Raw genomic sequence first — 22,918 nt, forward strand, 5'->3', positions numbered from 1 at the left:
GGCTGGACACCCTTCCCTCATTAACCTGGTGCTGCTGGGAGCAGGACAGCCCTGGCAGGGTGGCTGCTGCCAGCCCATGTGCTGGGACCTGGGTGGGCCAGAGCTGCCAACCCGCATGCGAGCATCTGGGGCTGCTCTGCTGCTCCCTCCTGCCTCAGCCACACACGGACCTGCCAGCAAAACCAGCAGTCCCTCAAGTCCATTAGAGACACTGCGTGGCTCTAAAAAAGATTAATGAATTTTTCAGCTCCTTTTTAACAATGTAACATCCTTCTCTGCTTTTCTATTTTTAACTTAGGGTAATGTACTGTGAGATTGCTGAGATTTATTGCTGTTCCAGTTTGGTTTAGTTTTTTTGGGTTTTGTTTCTAGTTTTCAGTCCTGTTCCTTTTTACTACCTAGTCCTGTATTCTCAGTTAATCCTTAATAACCACATTGTGAAATTCCTAAGATATTAAAGAGGAAGAGAGGGGAGGGAAGAAGAAAGAGGCAGTAATGTTCTATTTTCAAAGTCAACCTAAAGTTTGTTCAAGGGTAAAACACAACCTTTTATTTTCCTGCTTTGTATTTTTAGACTTATCTGGTTCAAACTACATTCAGCTAGAGCAGACAATGATTTAAGAGTCTGTCCCTAGATGTATTTGTTTATGGAATGAAATGGAAAACTAAAGTTCGTAAGTTCGGCAGAGCTGTATTTTCTGATTTGCATCATTTGATTCATAACATTCATGCATTAAACAAATTATCCAAAACCCCAGTTTAATGATATAAAGATGTTTATCTATAAAAATAAGCAGTGTTTAAAAGGTCAGCCATTTATATCATCTTGTCACACATGGCTGAGTGCAACTGGGTTTCCCTTCTAGGACATGTAAACTTACACTTGACAATTCTGATACTTACACAAGTATAAAGTGAAATGATCCAACTGGTCATGATCAGGGACCAGCTGCTAATCCTTTTCTCAAGGTATGTGCTGGCTCAGCTATGTTCTGAGCAATTAGCATTTGTTCAGACCTGACCCTCAACTTTTTCAAGAAACATTAGACTTAGATGTAGCTTTTCCTCTCAGGTCTCTGCCTGGTACTGGTTGCTGCTCTGAAGAAGCTCTTTATTTCCATTGTGGAAATAGCTGCATTTCAGTGACAAATGAAGGGATCCTTTAATGAGATTTGATGTAATTATTTTGCAGGGCTGTTAATTTTACACAGTTCTTTTATGTCTGTTGATTAGTCAGTGATTAATGCTCTGGCCAGGTTTTGCTGCCTTGAATCCACCCCCATCCCAAGTGCTGTTGAGTCACGGCTCAGACACCCCTCCAAGGCATCAGTCCAGAGTTAACCTCAAGCTACTGCAGCCCCAGCTGAAGGGATGTGGCCTGCTGGATGCTCTCCTCACCTGCTCACATCCCTGTTCTGCATTTAGTGTGAATGCAGCCATTGGCAGCCCAGCTGATGGAACCCACCCTTCTCCAGCCCCAGTTTTAGCTCCCAAGCCTGCACAGAGCTGGAGCAGAGCTGAGAAAGCTCTCTCAGTGTTGGAAGCTGTGGTGGTGCAGTCAGAAGCAGCTCCAGTGCTGAGCAGTGATTGCACAGGTGCTCTGAAGGAGCAGAGCTGTGTGTCCAGCAGGGCAGTCTGTCCTTGCCCTCCTCTCTGCTGTGCCACCCCAGCTGTGCTGCACCTGGCTGGGGACCTGACCCAGCTGAGCAGGAGCCCAGCAGAGTAAAAGGGGACTCTGCTCCTTTGGGGTTTAGGTGGTTTGTTCTTACTTTGGTTTATTTTATTTCCTCAGTCTACCCTGGATTAAGTGTTACAAGTGCAGCCTGTCTCACAGCTGAACCTTTGGTTTGTGACTTGGAAGGAATTTTTCCTTGTGATTAGGCTTCACATCCTACACTCTGCAAGGTTTTTTTGCTCTTCTTCCCCAGGTTCCCTGCCAATACATCCCATACTGCACTGCCTCCAGTAGATTTTTAAATTTCCTGTGACTAGGCCTGTCTGTGCTTTGTCCTACAACCACAGTGCTCCTTCCAGCATAATTCTTGCCTGAGTTCTGACTGAAGCCAGGGTTTCACTCAAGCGTTTTCAAAGTGAATGGAAAGGGCAAGTATGATTACTCCACAATGAACAGAGGTGAAGTATTTATTTATGCTGGCTGAAGTTTCCCATATTACCCTTTCATCCTTCTACAGAATTTGAAGCTGAAAGGAACTTTCACAGAATTCAGAAATGCTGACTGCAGGAATCCGTCAGGACACAATTATGTGCATTTTTCCAGGCCGGTTACTGAAGAAAAGAGTGCAGAGCAATTAGCACAAATCTGTATTCTTTGGCTAATCCCTGGTGGCAGTCAGATCACTGATTCTATCTGAATGTTTAAGAAGTTGAGCCTTTGCTGGGAGTTACTACCCAGTTCTCTTCTGTCAGTATTTACTGAACTGTTTCCCTGAGTGGGCTGGATGCAACTTTGGCCTCACTTCTACTTGGGTGTCTGATGAGTTCTCTTATCTTCATCTCCAAAGTTATTGATCACTGGGAGCTGCTGAGACTGGGGTCTGGGTTGTAACTCTTGTATGTGGATATGTGCAGTACCTGCTGAGAGCTGCAGTGAGCTGGATAATATTAATCTTAGAAAACAATTACATTCAAGTCATTCATTAGAGGGATTCATTAGAGAGATCCCATCTTGTGTGCTGGAAATGGAGCTGCCTGTGTGCCCCTGCTCCCAGCAGTGCCCTGAAGAGCAATTACTGCTGTGACCTCTAGTGGGGACAGCCAGGGCTGCTGGGCTGTCACAAGTGCACATTGGCTAAAGACAGATGGAAGTCGTGTTCCCAGAGCTCCAAGGTTTACCTGTCAAGCCCTGAGGTTAAAAGCTGTGCAGGGCTGTTACCAAGGCTCAGCATCCTCAGAGAGAGGTGGATGTCACAATGCAGTTAATGCTTTCCCAGTAACAGCAATGCATCTTATCAGACCAACAGCATTTTTCCTCTGTGTCTCTCGTTATTCTCAAGATTTTTCTGTTGGAGAATTTTACCTTTTTGTGCTTCAGTTAAGTGGGTCTGCTGTATTTTTCGTGCTGATGTGGGACAGGTTGCTGCCTGAGTTTTATGCCCATGTGGTAATGGGCCTGTTATTTTATTTCTCATTTGGTGAAGCCATGCCAGATGGATAATTCACAGAAAATGAGTGAAACATCCTTGGCCATTCAGGAATGGAAAAGCACTTCTTAGAAAATGAAGCAATTTATGAAATTGGGACTTTGTGGGGAATGAGATTTTACTGCTTTCTTGTCAACAAGCACCATGCCTAAAAGTTCCTTATGAGGAAACAATGGCAGGTCAGAAAAAGTACAGCCTAAGGAGAGGAGACAGGAGAGGAAGATTCAGATGCTGCAAAAGGAGGACAGTCCATGAATTTGAATGAGCTTCACCAGGAAAGAGAAAGCTGAGACAGCTGCAGGAGGAGAAAGCTCTTGGCCAAGTGTGAATATCTGATGGGAGGGTGCAGGGAAGGTGGAGGCAGCCTCTCCTCACTGGGGTCCAGTAATGGGACAAGAGGCACTGGGCACAAACTGAAACACCATTTACACACAGGAAAATGGGTTTTATTGCAAGGAGGACAAAGTCCCAGAACAGGCTACCCAGAGGTTATGGAGTCTCCAGCTACAGAGATTTTCAAGACCTGACTGGACATGGCCCTGACCAACCTGCCGTAGGCGATCCCTGCTTGGGCAGAAGGGTTGGGCTGGATGATCTGCAGAGGTCCCTTTCACATTCCCAGCTCACACATTCCATGGATCTGTGATTTCTGCCCTATCTTTAGCTCAGCAGGAAGGATCTGTTAGTCACGCACACCTTTTGTAGTGAGTGTCACCTGCTCCAGGCTCCATTTGTTCCATCTGACCTATTTCCTGTGCTTTTGTTTGGCTCCATCTTCACTGTGGGGCTTCCTTGTGCTGTCATTACAGGGGCTTTCCCAAGCTGTGTGAGCGGGGTACAATGGGAACCTGTGGGACAAGAAACTGTAGGTTAGGGAATAGATCTGGGAAACAGATCTGCTTTTATATTACAGCCCAGCTGGTAAAGGTTTGTTAGGAGTAACACAAGCAGAAGAAAAAATCAGGTTTTTTGCTGTTGGAATTACCAGCCTGAAGAGATGAGTCAGTGTCAGAACCTACTTTAAACCCTCTTTCCCTAGTCATGGTTTTTTCAATATATCTTTTAATTATTTAGCACCGTATCAAATAATCCTTGGTTGAACATTTCTGATTCTGTTTGTATTTAACTGTTGATTTAACACCTTCCTGCTCACCCCTGCCCCGAGATGATGTTGAAATTCCAACCTCTCACAGGGCAGCAGTGGTAGGAGGGTGAAGCCCTAGTGGCTGGAGCCTGTGTGTGCTAATGCAGTGACAGTGCTAATGTTGGAGAGCTCACTTTTTAAGAGTCTCTAAAGAGTGCTGGTGACAGCTGCAGTTGAGATGAGTGATTAATAGACTGTAAGGATGCAGAATTAAACATTCACCATCTCCACAGTGGCCTCTGAAAGAAGCTCTGGACATACATAACTAAGTAGGTTTTACAAAGTAGTAGATTATGTCAAAGTAAAATTCTACTCAGACTAAATAATTTTGGGCTTGCTGATTTTCCTTCTGATTCTGGCATTTGAAAACAAATTTTTTATTTTGAAGAAAAGAAATGTTGTCCTGACTTCAAATATCTATAAAAGTCTGAAACAAGCAAAATTATAGCTGTTAACTCTGGGGACTGAGAACAAAATAAAAGGAAAGACAATATGGTAAATAATTGTTTCTAGAATGCATCTTTCTGCTCCTTTGACCACATCAAAATGATTTGCTGTATCATTGTAAGAGAGAGACAGGAATAATTTTTTGTTAGACTTCATGTCACCTGATGTGCTTGAAGTTGAGTGTGGTTAGTTGCTGTAATTAAAGAGCTGGTTTGTGTGTCAGACGGTTCCATTGGCAACCAATCAATCTCAACCCTTCCATGCAGAGCAGGGCACACCCTGGTGTGCACCCCAGAACTGGTGAAAAAGAATCCTGTTCTCTGTTTTTGGATTTCTGCCTACCTAAACCTGTTTCCAAAATGTACCTTTGAAAATATGAAAAAACACTTCCAGTTTAGGCATCCTCTTCTTGACCATAAAGAGAATCCTTCCTCAGATGGACTACTACAGTATAAGCTGAATGTACCACTGATGTATATTTACAATTTACACTTGAAAGCTAAACTTTTCCTTTTTAAAAATTAGAAAGCAAAGCAAGATAAGTGATTTGCCCCAGAGCATACTGTCTAGTTCTGTCTGAAGTAGGATTTTAACTCTGAATTCCTGATTATAAACATGGTGCATCAGATTCTCCTATGACAAGAAACATCATTGTTTTGGGAGTTGTCTGCAGCACAGGGAACTCATCCTCTCATTTCTTCAGCTGTGCCTGCCTCCAGAAGGAGACACTTCAAATCACCAAAAAGTGAGTCCTGATGGAGCTCCCAACAGGCTCAGCACTGTGAGTGCCCTTCTGGCCACACCATTTCTTATCTTGCAGCCTTTATCTCAGGATGTCTCCAACAGCTCAGCAATTCATATCTGGCTGAGTAACATTCTAACAGGAGGTCTTACTCCTTGATTTGTTGTTTGTTTGCTACAGGAGACACAACTGTTCGATGTGAGCAACTGGATATGCTTCAAGATTGGCTGTCTGAATTCAGAAAATCTACCTCCTCCTCCAGTACAGCCAATCCAGAGGAGCTGGTGGCGTTTGATGTACTCTGTGGAGATCTCAACTTTGATAACTGCTCCTCTGGTAAGACAAGGTTTGCCTTTTCCTGGTGTCTGCCAGTCCTGAAAAGGAATAGGAATGTTCTTGATCCCTGTGGGTTACACAGTATATGACTATATACTGCATTATGACTGCCTTTTGCTAGGAGAAACTTAATTGCTGCAGACACTTCTAAAATAGGTATGAGCTTTGAGTGTGAGCTACTCCCTTAGCTCGTGCCATGAGGTCTGTGGAATTATTAACCATGATGGGTTTTAAGGCACAAAGCAATAATTTGTGACTTGTGGTAGCAATAATGAGGACAGATCCAGTGGTTTAGCTTTATTTGAATTAGGTAGACATTTACTGTTCAACAGTTTTAGTTACTGGGAGAGACATGTATGGGATTTTTGTGGAGAAAAAGTAGTAAATTCATGCAGTTAAAAATAATTTGGTAGTACATATATACAGACATAGGAGACTAATGCTGCAGAGAGAATTCAACTTTGCTGAATATGTCTTGGAAAAAAACTAACTGATGCTATGTACTTTTGAGGGTTTTTTTTTAAGAAATTTATTTTTTTCTTTTAATTGGATACTGAGGGTACTAGAAAAAGAAATCCACAAAACCATAATTAATGGGTGGTGAGCTCACAGAGATGGAAGCTTTTTCCAAACATGAATATTATACTGTGTAACCAATGTGGAGTGCAGAGTGTTGGGTCTGCATCCTCTGTGCCTCCCTGCTCTGTCCAGCTCAGGGATCCAGCAGAGCTCCCTGCTGGGCTGGAGCTGGCCCATGGATCAGAGGCTGGGGCTGAAATGCTGCACAGGGACAGGCTCAGCACGGGGACAGGCTCAGCACAGGGACAGGATCAGCACAGGGACAGGCTCAGCACAGGGACAGGATCAGCACAGGGACGGGATCAGCACAGGGACGGGATCAGCACAGGGACAGGCTCAGCACAGGGAGAGGATCAGCACTGGGACAGGCTCAGCACAGGGACAGGCTCAGCACAGGGAGAGGATCAGCACTGGGACAGGATCAGCACAGGGACGGGATCAGCACTGGGACAGGATCAGCACTGGGACAGGCTCAGCACTGGGACAGGCTCAGCACAGGGACAGGATCAGCACTGGGACAGGATCAGCAAAGGGACAGGCTCAGCACTGGGACAGGCTCAGCACAGGGACAGGATCAGCAAAGGGACGGGATCAGCACAGGGACAGGCTCAGCACTGGGACAGGCTCAGCACAGGGACAGGCTCAGCACAGGGACAGGATCAGCAAAGGGACAGGATCAGCACAGGGACAGGATCAGCACTGGGACAGGATCAGCACTGGGACAGGATCAGCACAGGGCACTGCCCAGGCACATCAGACTGCAGCACCCACAGGGATTCAGCAGCTCGGAGCAGGGTTTGTGGATGAACAGGATGAACAGGCCAACAGCACCCAGTGGATTCTGTGGTTTTTATAAGTAACATGTAACTGAGATAGAGAGCAACACCTATACCAGAAGCAATTTTAACAAAAAGCATTGTCTGAGCTAAAAACCCCCAGAGTGTAGTCTCTAATCTCATTACTTGTATCAGACATGTGAAATGGAGGATTTTAGCAAAGTTTGGTAGAAAAGACCACCAGCCCAAACCTCCTCTCACTCGTTTCTACACATATGTACAAACAGGGAATGCACAACTTTGGCTCCAAAGTGAACTCAGAATGGTCACTGCTGAGGGGAGCAGCGGGTGGCAGTGGCTGCACAAGGCTGCAGCCAGACAAACACATCGTAGGGGGAAGAACAATGCAGCAGAGGTGGTGAGGTTTTGGGGGAATCCAGGAAGGAAATGGTCAATAGCAGCTCTCCACGTGCCCAAGGCTGAGGAGCTGCAGCAGGGCTGGGCAGGGCAGGCAGGGGCTGGGACACAGACAGACAGACAGACAGACAGATCTGCTGTGGTCTGAACATTTCAGTTCATTTTCACTGTTGTCTGCATGGAGTGGCCTGGAGGCAAAGGTGTCCATCAAGGAAATGAACAAGCTGCTGCAAACCAAATGGGAGCCAGCCCAGTCCCATCACAAATGGAGAGTGAATGGGCTCTGCAGCACGAGGAGGGAGAGATTGGAGTGAGCTGTGAGGTAGAACATATGGTCAGGACTCTCCACCTGAGAAGTGTTGGCACTCTACCCAAGATCTTTCACAAGATGCACAGAGCATAATTAATGCAATTCTGAGCTGTCTTTTTACTGACAAAGCAAAAATAACAATTTGCTTTTGCAAATAATAGCTGTAAACATTGCAACTCCTGCTACAGAGGATTGAAAAATGGGTTATAAAAATTAATTTTATCTTTGCTATCTCTGATGCTGATTTACATCACCCTCCCCATTAAAATGCACCCAGCCTGGAAACTGGAATTAAGCTGGCTGTTCATTTTTTTTATTTTCAGATTGCTTTCTTGTCATATGTACTAAGCAAGATTAATGCAATGTTTTAAAGTCCTCTCCTCCCTTTTTACATTACTCATTGTTTTAGGGACATTTGCTAGCATTATAGGCTAATTGAGTATCTTAAGTTTTTTTAAAGCAATAATTAGCTTCCTGTAATTCTCTTTGTGATTTTCTGCATCTTTCCCCAATCCACAGACTGATACAACAGCTAATTAATGTTTCAGTGAATACCAAGCTTCTATTCTTAGTTATATTGACAGTACAATTTTCAAAGATCTTTAGGTCCATGAGTGACCTTATGCTTATGACAAATTTTCTGCAACTCAGTTTTACAGAACATTACGGCAACATTTGTACAGGGAATTCACACTTAGTGGGAATGTTATCAGAAAGTTCCTTACTGTTATCAGAAAGTTCCTTAAGTTGCTTTCAACTGACTTGTGTAAAGGTCTATGATGTTTTTAAACCTTTTAGAATAAGAAAAAAAGCCTTCCAATCAGATGGGCAAAGTTTTGTGTCACCAGCTGTGACTTGCCATGGTCAGTCCCACAGTTGTAAATTATTATTTTCTAATCTATCTTGGTTTTGAGGAAGATTCTGTAGACATATGATACAACAAAGGAAAACCTGGAGAAATTAAAATTGGCAAAGGCTTCATCTTCTACTTTTTCATAAACATTAAACAAACCAATTGGCTGCTCAGACAGAAAGAACAATTCTCTGTGTTGCCCACGCGGCAGAACTTAGGGAAGGTCAATCTTCCAATCATCTGCTACAAATCCAGGATTCACTGAAAAATTAGTTTTTCATCTCCTTGCAGTTGTGAGGGTGTTGTCAAGACTGAGAGCTGGCTGGGAAGATGTAACGAGCCAGATGAACTGTCAGTCAGCTGAACTAAGGACTGAATAACAAAATGGCAAACGAGCCAACAGCTGTGAGCACAGCACTGCTTCACTCCAGCTTTTTGTTCAGCAAGAGATCAGCAGCTCCTTCCTTGGCAAGAGCACCATTTTACACGAGGAGATTTCATGTGATCCTTGGTGTTTTAGCTGGGCTCTGTCTAAGAGACACAGCTCACATTCAGAGTTTTGTTTTGGACTTTATTTCCCATTTTCACAACAGCAGCAGCAGCAGCTCCAAATTCAGGTGAATATTCTCCCAAGAGAGAGCCTTCAAGTGTTGCTAAGATGTTTCAGCCTTGTAAAAGCTGTAAGTGCTGTGAGAAGTTTTCCGGAGCTGGTTGCAGTTTCTTTGCCATTTAAGAGTGGGATTGTAGCCATTGTCACTTTCAGGTTCCAGTTTCTTGCCCAGATGTGGTGATTGTGTTGATAAGCAGCACTCACAGAACTGGAACGTGCTGGTTTGCTCTGGCTCTGAAATGCTTTTTGTGGGATTTCTTACCAAGTGATCCCAGGAGCTTGATGTGCTTTCAATGCTTTCAAAGGAGCTCAGTTGCAGCTAGGAAGAATTTAATTTAAAGTTTGATAGTCATGCTGATTATGTTTAGAATGGCTTTAATGCTGCAGATAACATCCCAAGCAAATTATCAATTGCCTGTCCTTTCTCTGATCTGCTACAGTTTGGAAAACATTCAGTCAGTGAATTCTTCTGGAGCAAAGGAAAAATAAGGTTTTATCTTCAAACGTTCTGAGATGTGTGAATATGCCCCCAAACAGGCATTTCCTTTGCCATTGGGAAGCCAGCCCAGCTCTCCTCTGGGTGTTCCATCTCAACAAGAGTTTTGTACTGTGTAAGCAAACAATGGCAGTGGCACAGGGGGGAGAATCACTGAAAAACTCTCACTTCAGCTTAGAGCTGAAAACTCCAAAAATACCTTCCACTGAAAAGACTTTGTAAGAAAGCACAGGAAAGCACTGTTAATGGCAAGCATTTGCTGGAATTTCTGACAGAGGCAAGACCCTGCTGTGCAGCAAAGCTGTGGCTGAAGTGACTCAAATCAAACCTTTGTATTTAGGATTCTCCTACTGAGGAAAAACGAGGGCTTGGTGCTGCTCTTGTGTCAGAACACAGAGCTGTGCACAGGTTCACAACCAGGAGCTGATGAGCCTTTTCCTGGGCTTGTTCTTTCCCTGCAGAGGACAAGCTGGAGCAACAGCACTCTCTGTTTACACACTACAAAGACCCGTGTCGAGTTGGTCCTGGGGAGGACAAGCCTTGGGCAATCGGTAAGAGTTCTCCAGCTCTCAGTGTGGGAATGAATGCCTCCCTTCTGCCACCCACAGCCTGCCCCGAGCAGCTGCTGCTGCTTCAGCTGACCAGCAGCAAGGGTTTGGTGGAGGACAAATACTTATAACAATATAATATGATATGATATGATATGATATACAATATAATATATAATACAATATAATATAATATAATACATAAGATATATAATAATAAAATATCTATTTATAATATTTATATTTATTATGGTATTTCTACACCATAAATTTTACAGACTTTAACAATATCTCGTGGAATGATAATTAAGCACCAAACAGAGGTCTGGAACTGCATTCCACATTCTACAAGTGCATCAAGCCACTGAATGCATCAAGCTAGCTGAATGCCTTCCCCAAATATTCTACCTTTAAAATATTCTCTAGATTACTTGGAGGGGAAGGTAGCCAATTTATTGTTTCTGTACTTTGTGCATGCAGTGAAAGCCTGCAGCTTCTGCTCAGAGTGTTCCATTTGGTGCTCAATAAATAGTGAGGATGTAACAAAGCAAACCAACTCCATGAATTTGTAAGGTTTGCATTACAAAAGATTTCCTGGAACTCTGAGATATTAATACCTGGTGAGACTCAGTTGAACTCACTGAAGTTTTAGAGCAGGAATTATTACTTTCCCCAGAGGAGCTTTAATAACTGTGAAGGTACTAAAGTTAAGTAGAACTTTTTAATAATGGGGTTTTACTCTGTGGTAGGAGAAAAACAAATTAGAGTCATGGGGGCTGAGAAAGTGGAAGTGTGGAGACATCATCAAGGTGTCAGGCAGTAGGGAGGTCTGGAGGGAGAAGTGAACACACTGCTCTCAGAGCAGTCCCCTCTGTCCCACACACCTGTGCCTCTGCAAGCTGCCCAAGAGGCACATCCAGGAGCTGTGCTGGGACACTCACAAATCCCTTTCTGTTCACAGGTACCCTGCTGGATCCTGAAGGATTATATGATGAAGAAGTGTGCACCCCAGATAACCTACAGAAGTATGCAATTCCTAACCTTTCCACATGTTTTAGACAGTGCTGAAAAAAGCAAGTTCATTGCTTGCTGTTTAACATTTCAGATGTTCAGACTGAGAGGTATTTTATGGACTGAAAACAAAACAAATAATCCAATTTTTACCCAGGGGTGTTTGGGGAAGAGGATAAATGGGGCAGGGAAAGGGGCTGATGCTCTAACTCAAATGGGCTTGGCTTCAGTGGGTGGAAAGATGAGAGAGCTGCAGGCAGTGTCTGTCTGTCTCCAGAGCTGGTCCTACCTGGGCAGGCCCATGGCACAAGGAACTCCAAGCACTCCCAAAAAGAGAGCATGAACAGCTTGTCTGAAAGTATCTGCAGGCAGCCAGTTCTGGGGTCACAGCACTGCAAAGGGCAGCAAAAAGGAAATGTGGTTTTCCTCAAATAAAAACCCCACAAAGTTTAAAACACCACCCCCAGTTCAACAACTACTGAGTTCCCATTCACTGCAGAGTTCAATACACCTGAAACACCAGCTCACAAGTACAGACAGGAATCAAACTGCACAGCAGACAGAGCTACAAATGTGGCTCAGGATCTTCCAGTGATCCTAGTGCAGCATCACCTCTAAGGAATGTTTGATATTGAGAAACAGGTGTCTGTAGTTTGAGCTTGGGGAGTTATGAGAAATACAAAAAAATATTAATTAACAGAAGTCTTAAAATAAAAATCTTGAATACTTGTTTGTTAAATAATATGCCAGTGGAGAGAAATTAATAAGCTTTGTACATTTTAGAGCAGCACTTAATTAATGTGGCAATCCTTTTGTCACCTCTACCATGAAGGCAAATTTACTGTGCTAAATAAATACCTCAGCATCACGACTAACTATAAAAGATGTTCTAACTATGCATTACCAAAATATGCTACAGAGGTAAAGTTATTTAAATTAATAAGTCAGTCCAGATGTTTCTGTTGACACATATAATGGAAAAGATAGATTATAGGAGGTTGATGTAATTACTCACCAAGCACAGTACACTTCAGGGCATAGATGGACACTTCATTGCATGCATTAAGTGAGGCCACACCCTGAAGTTTTCTTTCAGTTTTGAACAAAGAAATTGAATTCTAGGCATCAAGTTTGGCTTTAGTTTACATCCAAAATAAATTTTTTGTACAGTGAATCCTGCTTTGCACATTTGAGACATTACAAATTTTCCAGAAATTTCTATTCACACATTAAAAACATAACTTTAGTACATGTGAAAGAGATTTCTGGAAAGCAAAAATAAGGTAATTTGGCTCTACAATCAAGTTTGCTAATGTAAATATATATGGATATAATATTATATCTTATGCCTCCAAGAGCAGGTTTGGAGCATTTAAAAACACCAAAACACCAAAACAAAACCTAACCCACTTCATCTCCTAAGAAAACCAAACCAAACCAAAGCCCAAAAAAACCCTGGGTTTCAAAGTGGCCTTTTCAGACAATGTGTCACAAAACTCCTTTTGGGTTATTATGTTTTATTCCCTGAAGAGTTCTGGTGTTCAGCAGTTCTGTTCCACTGACAAATACATGACTGATTAAACAGGGAGCCATCAAATAACCAATAACAAATTAAGAATATTACTTCTGCTGCCTCTGGGCATGCACAGCACCTCTGGCTGTGACAACTGAAAAATAGCCTTGAGTGCTGGGAGCAGAATACACATAAGGCTTCCTGCCTGCTAAGTTGGCTTTCAATTTCCTGCAATGTGTTATGGTTCTCTTGCACTGATGGAATAACCTCTGTGAGACTGTAAATCCCCCTGGCTCTTTCTGCAGCTCTGCAGGGACACAGGGCTCTGCATGGGTGCATTCTGTGGAGGGTTCATCTACTGCAGAGCCATGGTTTCCATGAGAGGCTGAGGGAGCCTGTCCTGCTGCCTCTGCAATGGATTGGCAAGCAGGGAATTTGCAAGGAAATTCCAGGAAATGTAAAGCAATTAATGGAATCTGGGCTTTAAAGACATTTAAATGTTAAATAGCACAGTGGCTGGGGGGCACTATCTAGCTAACAAATATTGTTCATATACACAGCAAAGCAGGGTACTGCCTAGAATTGATCCATTCTCAAATTTTTCCTTAATAAACCTTGATAAAGCTTTACAGACATTTAAATTGGCAATGTCAGCTACCCAGAGAATTATTTCTTCATCAGCACTCTTCTCTGGTTTATAAATAAAATTAGCTATTTCACATTACTAAAATAAATAGGCCATAAAAGCAGCAGAACTCATTCTTAACTATGTCTTTTGAGTTAAGCACAGTGTATGTAAAACATCAAACTAGAACAAAAGACTTGGTACAAGTAATAAGCAAGTAATTTATAATTATCAAACTATTAATTAGTTAGATATAATAATAACGGGGCCCTGCCACAGTCCTGGATGCCACACAAGCTTCTTCTCAGAAAGGCTTCAAGAAATGCACACAAATAATCCCATCTCACAGAGATGATTGTCATCTTTAAGTCCTGGAATAAAGCCAGTTTTATCTCTGAATCCTGACCAGAGGCAGATCTAAGAGAACACACTCCAGCACAGCTGAGGAAAAATTTAAATGCAATTTTTCCCAGTCTCCTCTGCTGGTCAGGGGCTCCCAGTTCTGGGCTAAAGGCTTCAATACCAGTGAGAAAATTCTTCCTTAGCTCGGGTGCCTCTGGCCAGAATGGGAGCTGGTCCCTCGAGGTCTGGGATGGGGAGTTTTGCTTTGTGGCTCCCTTGCAGTCGCTGCTCCTGGTGCTCCTTGGCTGCAGCTGGACCAGCACCACACAAGGAACCAACAGAGGGATGGGGCTTTCTCTCTCCAGCTCTGGGGTACCTGGGACTGAAACCCTGCCAGGGGAAAACAAAGTTACAATTATTTCATTCTGCCTTGCTTTGTATCCTATGAATCAAGACAGTTATTCTGGTAAAATTGAGGTTTAGGTGTGCTCAGTCATGATTAGAAATGTTCCCTCAGATTGTCAGGGTTTAAGTGCCAGCATGGCTGAGCCAGCTGTCCTAGAGAGACAAACAGCAAACCCCTGTGCACAGAGAGGAGCAAGTTCTCAGCAGCAGCACATGCATGCACAGTCACAATTTGCCTCCCTCGTGTATTTGAAATTAATATTTCCCTTCAACCAGCACATGTGCAGTTAAGTGAATACCCAGCACTCAGAGACTTTTCAAATTCATGTCTTAAACTAATGCAAATAAGATTTTTTTTGCAGTAGTGCTGCAGAGCTAATCAGCAGTTTCTTCTAGTTTGTTACTTAATTAGCTTTGCCAAATATAAATACAATTTTTGAAACAGGTCAGTACCATCAAAGAACTTGCTTCCTTGAACCTAGAAAAACAATCTAAGGAAGTGAATCATTTGCAAGAGCTCTTTGGAGAATCAAAATGGGGTGCAGACAATAAGCTAATTTAATGTGAGTTATTATTAAAACAAAGCAACACACAAAAGAAAGTTTACTTTCATAAACTGATTACAGTAGGCTCTAAGAACCTTCAATGCCTCCCTAAGTCCAAAGAGGAGTTAAGAAAAGTTCTGAGCAGATTACTATATGATCAGTTTTGTCATTGTTATCTGCTGCAGCACAAAAAAATGCACCTTTAAATGTACCAATTCACCCAGACTTAGAGATTATAACACTACTGAGACCTGATCAGCTGTAGCCAGTGCTGGGTCCCCTCTGCCGCCATTCAGGTCCTTCCAATATCCCAAAATCTGACAAACCAACCATCTGAATCTCACACATTAAAACATACCACAAGTGCTTGTCCCTTGTTTTTCCTCCATTCTGTACTCCCATGTGTCTGCATTAGAAAAATTCCTGAACGCAGCCCCACAGAACACATCCAAATCAAGTCTTAAGAACTGGGTGATCAAAAAGATCTTATTTTTCTCCAAGGTGAAATTAGAGGCTTTGTGCCTGCAAGGAGCCAAGCTCATGGCTCAGTGTTTCTCCTGCAGCAGGTGATGATGCTGTTTAATGGCCAAATCAACCCTTGCAAGGGAAAGCACAGAGCTCTGAGCTCAGGTCTGGGCAGGTGAGTAAAGAAGGAGATTTTTGAGGAGGTGCTTTTGAAAGTTTATGTTTTAAGGCAGATACAGCAAAACCAGAGCAGCCCTGTCTGTGTGGGCTGTGCACTCACCTGTGCTGGACTTGATGTCACACTTGATGTCACCTGGGCACAATCCCCAGCATTGGTGGGTCTCATTCCAGCTTGGCTCACATGGCTGGGGCTGTTCCTCTCAGTGCTCCTTTGGCAGAGCTCTGAAATAGAACACAGGAGGGTGAAACAAGTTTCCCTCAAAGTCCAACACAACAGCAAAACAGCCCAGAACAGCACAGGATTACTGTAAGAACAGAGTGCCAGGAACCTTTCTGGGGTACGTGGTCCAAGGTCATGTTGGAAGCTGGGCTCAGTTCAAAGTTAGATTGAGTTGCTCAGGGCCTTGATAGTCTTCTGTTTAAAGCCTACAGGTAATGTTTAAACACCCAAAATAAGTATTTTAATGGGACAGCAGCATCTTATTTCCTGGAACACAAGACTCGTACCTCGAAAACCAATTCTCAGTTTTGAGTGCTTCTGTATGTGGCCTTGGGCTGGGAAATCTCCTTGCAAGGTGGGAGGGCAGTGCTAGCACACCTGCTGAGTAACTCCTCCATGGGGAGGAGTCTGCAGTGTCACAGACAGGAATCAAGCAAATTAGGCTGTTATTTCTAGTGAAGGAAGGGCTTGGGGTTCCAGACACTGCAATCTGATGCTGAAACCTGCTCAAAATCACCCACCATGTGCCCTGATGGGGGTTCCTGCAAACCAGTCCTCACCCATCCCCTGTCTGTAAGGCTGGATGCTGTAATTTCAGGAGTTGGTCTGATCAGAATGGAGAGGTTCGTATCAAAGTGCTCAGGTTTGTACTAAAACAATCCAGGAAACAACTTCCTCCTCTGGCAGTGTCAGCAACACTGGAAATCAACAGAGGGGCTCTGAGCAGCTTTATAGCACTGATAGCAGGCTCCTCTCCCAGTGTTTGCTCTCCTGGCTTCAAGGGAGCTCTAGGGCAGCACCAGTGATACCAAGCCTGCCATGAGCACTGTCAGCAGTTAGAGCAGCCTCACACTGGAAATCATATTTGGAAAAAGATGTGCTTTACAGCTTTAACAGTCCTTTGGGACTCGGATTATCCTTACCAGGGATTTGGAGAGAGCCCTGGGTAAGGCGTAATGGCCAGGATGAGCAAACATTTAAACATTAAAACTTGCTTTGTTTGTTTTCTTAATGAAACAGGGTGCTGGAAAGTGAAGAAGGAAGGAAAGGATACTTAGTCTATCCCACCAGCAAGAACCATGGTTCCAGTCAGAAGGGGAGGAAGGCATCACTGAAGGGGAATGGGAGGAGGATTGACTATATGCTCTACACAGAGGAAGGTCTCTACCTGGAGTGGAAAGTGGTGAGTTTCAGAGTTGCCAAAAAGGCTGTAACTTGCACAAGACACTTCTCTGAATGGCACTGCAGCCTGTTCTGCTTGGATTAACACCCATACTCCTGGGAGGACCTGCTGCTTTGCTATTTTCCACTTCTGCATGTAGGTACCGTTTTTGTAAAGCTACTATAACAAAGTTGAGTTTGAGGATTCCAGCAGCAGCACTGGTAGATGTACTGCTCTTCTAAAACAGCCAACCAACCTTGATTTCCACTCCTTTTAAGCTTTTGCCTAATGCCTGATGCTTTTCCTGTGCCTGCAATCTGAACATTTTTTAATGTTTTCAAGTGTTTGGATGTTCTTTTATGCCTATGTAAACCTGCCTAAGTTACAACTCTGCAGTATGTAGGGAGAAGCTAACATGAGGGAGTACCCAGAGGGAGAACTTGCAGGATGCAGTCTGCTTCCTAGTGTGGGGCCTTGCCTTGTACAGAGTTCCATGATGAAAACAAGGGGCTCATGCACATCTATATTTACCATACCCTGTACATGGATATCCTACGGCAGCACTGCAGAGAAGTCTGGAACAACAGAGATGTTACTGTAAATGGAAAGAAAAGGCCCAGCAGATTTCATCCAGAGCAGCTCAGCTGCATGAGCGGTTCCCTCACCCTCTGCAGCACTGCCGTGCCCTGAGAGGCAGCTCCCCACAAACCCAGCCAAACCAGGCTGCTCCCACACCTCTATAATACACCAAGGTAGTTCAAAGAGGCTGAGCTCTGATGTGTGGAATGACAGACTGATTTTTCAGCTCCTAATCTTTTGTTCTCCTTCTGCAGGAAGTGGAAGAGTTCAGCTTTATCACCCAGCTGGCAGGCCTGACTGACCACCTTCCAGTAGCAATGCGTCTCATGGTGTCTACAGGAGAGGATGACCCCTAAAACCAACCAGCTCAGAGAGATTAAAGAGGGAAATATGAATGATATTTCAAAAATATCAGAGGATAAGAATGAACTATTCTGGTGCCACGTTAGGAAAGATGACCAGACCTGACCTGGGCAACTCCCAGAAAGTACCAACAATGTGGATCTAAAAAGGGAAGAAATGGAAGGGGCTGTGGCCAAAAGCCACTGTCACAGGTGGCTCAGGCAACAGGGCAGGCCTGTACTACAAAGCTTTCACTGTGGACCGAACGGAACCGAGATGGAAGTCCTAATTCCTTCTGAACCAGTGCCATTCTTACTAAAACATGTTTTTATACTAATATATAGCACAATTTAGTTTGTACTTAGTCTGTGAGTTAGTGCTGCTCAATGGTTTTTTGCATCATTTCTTTGTCTAACTACGAAGCTGCAGCTTTTTCTCTTTCTTTAGCCTGTGACAGTCGTAGTTCGTGCTCGCAGCAGCCGCATGCGCCCGCACTGCATGCACGGGAGGAACCGGGCAGAGGAACCTGGCAGCAGGCAAGGGAGGGCACAAAGCAGGCCCAGCCAGAGCCTCCTGGGACTGGAAACCCTTCTGTCAGTACAGGTAGACCTTAAACCAAACAACTCTCTTCAATTTGCAGACCGGTGTCTCCCTGTCTGATTGAAGGATAATTAAAAGATTTGGAATCGAGACTTCAAGAACACAGTCCCACCCTTATTCCAGCTGTGTTCCCACTGAAATTATGAACTCTTTTGTCTGAATAATGACTCCAGAATCAGGCCTTCAGCTTTCTAAATGCAACCTATTCCCTTAAGAAGAAATAGTTTCCCTGTAATGTCTTTCTTTCCCATGTGTGGGACAGTTCTGAATTATGGTATGGGATATGTATGTTACAGTAGAGTGAATAGATTCCTGTAGTACCATTGGTAACACCAGAGCCAACATTCTGCCTTAGCTAGAAAGGGTAAGTGGGAAATGAATTGTAAAATGCATGCTAGATATAGAGTAAAAATAAACATAAGTGACATTTGGGGAGAGAAAAGGTGTAGAACAGTGTATGATTGTTAAGGCAGAATAACCTGACCATTTTCTAAAGGAATCAGTACACTTAAAGGGGAAGTGGAACGTGGCCAGAAGGAGAGTAGAGAATAGAACTGTGACTCTTGGCCTTAGGTAACTGCTTCCCAGGAACAGAGGCTGTTTTGATGTCTGTGAGACACGATTCTCCATTTGTTAGGTACCCACAGACTTAAATGGGGGTCTTGCCACCTGAATCATAGTTCTTTCCATTAAAGCTCTTTAAATGTGGGGCTCCCCTCTGCCATCTTGTCCCCATGACCTGACCACCCAGCCTCTGCAACCTTAAAAATAATGAAAACCTGAGAATCAGGTCCATAATGAGACTTGGCATTTTTTAGGGATTTAATTTCAGAGGGTTTGTGTTGTTGGGAGAACAATGAAACCCCTTCTCTTTTAACCCTCACTTAGTTTGTTCTGCCTATTTCCTGTTCTAGTTTAGTTTTATTTCCTCTTGCATTACAAATCCCCTGTGTTAAGAAGAGTTAACCCGATATTAGATGTACTCCATTAAGTAACCTGTTTTAGTTATGCTGCCCACAAACTCCTGAGGACGCTCTTGTTTTGGTTTAGTTTACACTTGCTGTGAATCAGCTTGAGCTAAATCAGAATAGATCTAAATTAGAAATCTCAGTCTGCACAGCTTCTGGTACTTGCTTAGTTAGCTACAGTAACCAACAGAACTCGTACTTAGATCTGATTTTGCAAATAGAGAAACTCGTAGTAGTCGTGAGAGTACAGGACTAAGAGTATTGGCTCATTCCAAGGAGGCAGCAAGGCCACTGCTCACACTCTCCCTCTGCACCCGGTCTTGACTCATTTTATGCCTCGTTTTCCAGTCCTGGGGTTCCTTCAGCAGAGACTGCCTCTTAAAAGTGTACTGTGCCAAACCATGGGGTAGTCTGAAGTGTAACCCATGGGGACCCAAAAATGGAACCAGACTCAGCTCCCCTTTTTATAAAATTAGGAATTCAAGTTTACAGAATCAGAGACTTTAGTGTACTACCCCAGTGCACCACCAGTTTCCCACTTTGTATGTCTGTCTTTATACAGAGGGTGCACATATGTGCAATGTGTTTTTCGGGTTTCTTATTGCTCCAGCCAATTCAGAAAAACTTGTACCCAAACCAATGCTTTTTAATCCTGTTTTCTACCTTGCTTGTATTTTATTAATCTTTTTTAAAAAACCCAAACAGTACCAGTAGCAATTTGTGTGCTGTCCAGCAGATATTTCTCAGTAGTAAGACTAACTACAAGGTACAGTGTTTTTAATAGTTTTCCTAACAATGTAAATTAAAATTTGATATCAATTTCACCAAGTATCAGTTGCAGGAGCTGAATTTGACACTGTGTGGGATACAAACATAAAACTACTGCCAAACAATGTTACATTATTTACAGTAAAACTATCATGGTCTAAATTACTTTAAAATGTGTTCTGTGGCTTTGTGCTGACTAAAAATCAGCCACTTTCATCAACTTTTTGAGACATGCTGAGAAATGGGGTTTTTTTCAAATTTGAAGCAAACTGTTTTAGATTTTGATGTTCCTAGTTCCTCAGTGCTTAAGAACTGGCTAGTTGGTAAGATGCTCTCTTACACAATACACACACATTTAACCAGTGTGAGTAGCTCTGATTTGCTGTCTTGGGGATGTGGCTTTGCAAGGGAGGGATGCTGGGGGGTCCAGCATTGTGGCACCACTGTGCAGATGCTCCTTGGTTTTTGCATGGATCCTGTGCCTTCTGCTGCCTTGGCAGTGCTTGCAGGGGTCAGAGAGTGTCTGTAGCAGTGAGCTGGAATGAGCAGGCTTCCCCTTCCACGACAGTGACCTCCAGGAGAAAAATGAGTTTTGCCTACACCACTCCAGCCACCACAGCTCCATCCAACAGCCCACAGAGAATCCACCCAGACAATGCCTGTACTGGCACAATAGCAACCATCACAGGCCTTAGGCAGACACTATAGAATAAAATATTTGCATTTTAAAAAATTTTTTGGGGACAGGGCTGGGGGTAAAAAGACCACACCCAGGAGAACAAACCCTGGAAAGCTTTTTCAGATGTCAATCCTACTTTGCTTATGGGTAGCATGATCCAATTTATAAGTAGACTATTATAAGAAATCAAGTTAAGCTTACTCTACTGTGGTTATCCCACTTTGTACTGGGATTTCAGGCATCTTCAAGAAGTGACTGATAAGACTATGCTTGGTTAATACCTGCCCCTCACCAGGGATACTGCAGATGAAATCTTTTTATAAAAGATAGATAACATTTTTTGTTTCTCATGTTCAGTTTGCATTTTACAACAGCACTTCTAGAACAAGTGAACAAAAGGCCCAAGGAGGACAGTAGAAAACCAAGCATTTCCAGGAGTTTTGAAGGTGTCAGGTCCTGACAAAGTTGGCAACTTCAGATCACTTCAAAAATGCACCCTAGAGATGGAGGCACTGAGCCCAGGGAGGCACCCCCAGCCTCATGCTGGGGAAAGGCATTTGACTCATCCCAGTCGGGCCCAGTTTTACTCCATCCCATGGACACTTGGAGAAGCTGCCTAGAGCCCCCAAACAGAAACCACCAGAGCCTGGCTCCAGGAGAAGCCTGAGCCCCAAAGGTGTGTCCTGCTGGCTGCAGAGGGAGCTCACCTGCCTTGTGCCAGTATCATGACAGTTTTATCCCAAAAACACCCTCAATTAGTCTGGCCAGACCCTCAGGCCTACTTGTTGGGTGAGACAGTAAGATTTAAGGAACATACAATTCCAATGAGGATTTTTTTTTTAATGGCCTTTGTTTGGTGGTCAGGTGAAGCCATTGTGACTGTCCCCAGTTTGGTGTGTGAGCTACCCTGGCTCACACGGCAGCACAGCAGTGTCACCACATATCATCAGCTCAGAAATGAAACAGTTTTGCCTCCTCCTGGCACTACAGGATGAGGACAGAAATACAATTCAAGCACTTTGAAAACCTCCCAATTTTATCCATTATGAGGGTCAAATTGTTACTGAAGGTCTCACTTTTCCATGGCATTTTTTTTTTTAATATAATCTTGATGCTTTTAAAGACTTGTATTATTGCTGAGGTTTAGAAGTCCTGTAATAAGAATAACCTTTTTTTATTTCAATGATTTTTCGGTATTGTATCCTTCTGGAACCTAATGTTTTTATATGGTAAGCACACACCTTCTGACATTTTGTTATAAATGTATTTAAAAAAAAAGGAAAAATTTAAATATTTTCATTGGTTTCTTTACCTGCAAGAAAACCACAATCACAGACCTGATAAAAACAAGGTATTTTAAACAATATGGAGGGGTTTTTGTCTTTTATTGGTGCTGAAAGGAAAAACTGGTTGATGCAAACAAGATAATAAAATTTCAAGGCTCAAATGATTCTGTGCTGTCACTTTCTCTGGTTTTGTGATGTGGAGTCTGATGTCACCAACACAGATCTGACTCCAGATCACAGTCTGGTGGGTGGGTCAAGTGCAGCTCACTGTGCCACACCTGTTGGAGGTGAACTTGCAGAAAACACAGGGTGAAAAAATGAGTCCTTTTAACTCCCCCCACTGCCCCAAGAGCCCCTGAGCAGTTTTGCAGGGGTGCAGCCTTCCTGCAGAGCATTCCCTGTGCATCTCACACCATGTCCCTGCTCTAGGGACAAGCCCTGCCCTGGAGCCTGGCAGACCATGCAGGGGGCAGGAGCACAGCTGGGCACCATAACAGGCCCCTGAGCTCAGGGAGAGCAGCTTTTCATCTCCAGAAGAGAAAAACCACACATCACACCCCCTGTACTACTGCTGATTTAACAGAACAATGTCAAGAGAAAAGAATCCAGACTAAACTGGTTTAGTCTTCCCAAACGGTCCCATAAAAGCCAGTAGGGAGGCCCTCATTGAAGAATTTATTTTTTCCACAGGCAAAAAGGATGAAATCAGTGGATTTCATGCAAATGAGTAAGAAAAAGGACAGTGCACAAGTCTCTTGTCATTGCCTCAGGAAGGCACCACCCCATCCTGCCAGACAGGACATTGGAGA

General features: G+C 43.5%; 1 protein-coding gene across 1 annotated transcript in view; it reads left to right on the plus strand.

Moving 5' to 3' along the window:
• The window catches only part of SMPD3 (sphingomyelin phosphodiesterase 3), a 104,422-nt gene extending 82,152 nt beyond the window's left edge, over nt 1-22,270 (plus strand). The window contains exons 4-8 of the mRNA XM_063167815.1: nt 5,675-5,830; nt 10,333-10,422; nt 11,381-11,444; nt 16,746-16,908; nt 17,721-22,270. Of these exons, the coding sequence (XP_063023885.1) occupies nt 5,675-5,830; nt 10,333-10,422; nt 11,381-11,444; nt 16,746-16,908; nt 17,721-17,822 (575 nt within the window). The 3' untranslated portion in view covers nt 17,823-22,270. The remainder of the gene's footprint in view (nt 1-5,674; nt 5,831-10,332; nt 10,423-11,380; nt 11,445-16,745; nt 16,909-17,720) is intronic.
• Nucleotides 22,271-22,918: the final 648 nt, after the last annotated feature.

Source organism: Melospiza melodia, chromosome 13, assembly GCF_035770615.1.
Source record: "Melospiza melodia melodia isolate bMelMel2 chromosome 13, bMelMel2.pri, whole genome shotgun sequence".
Lineage (NCBI taxonomy): Eukaryota > Metazoa > Chordata > Aves > Passeriformes > Passerellidae > Melospiza > Melospiza melodia.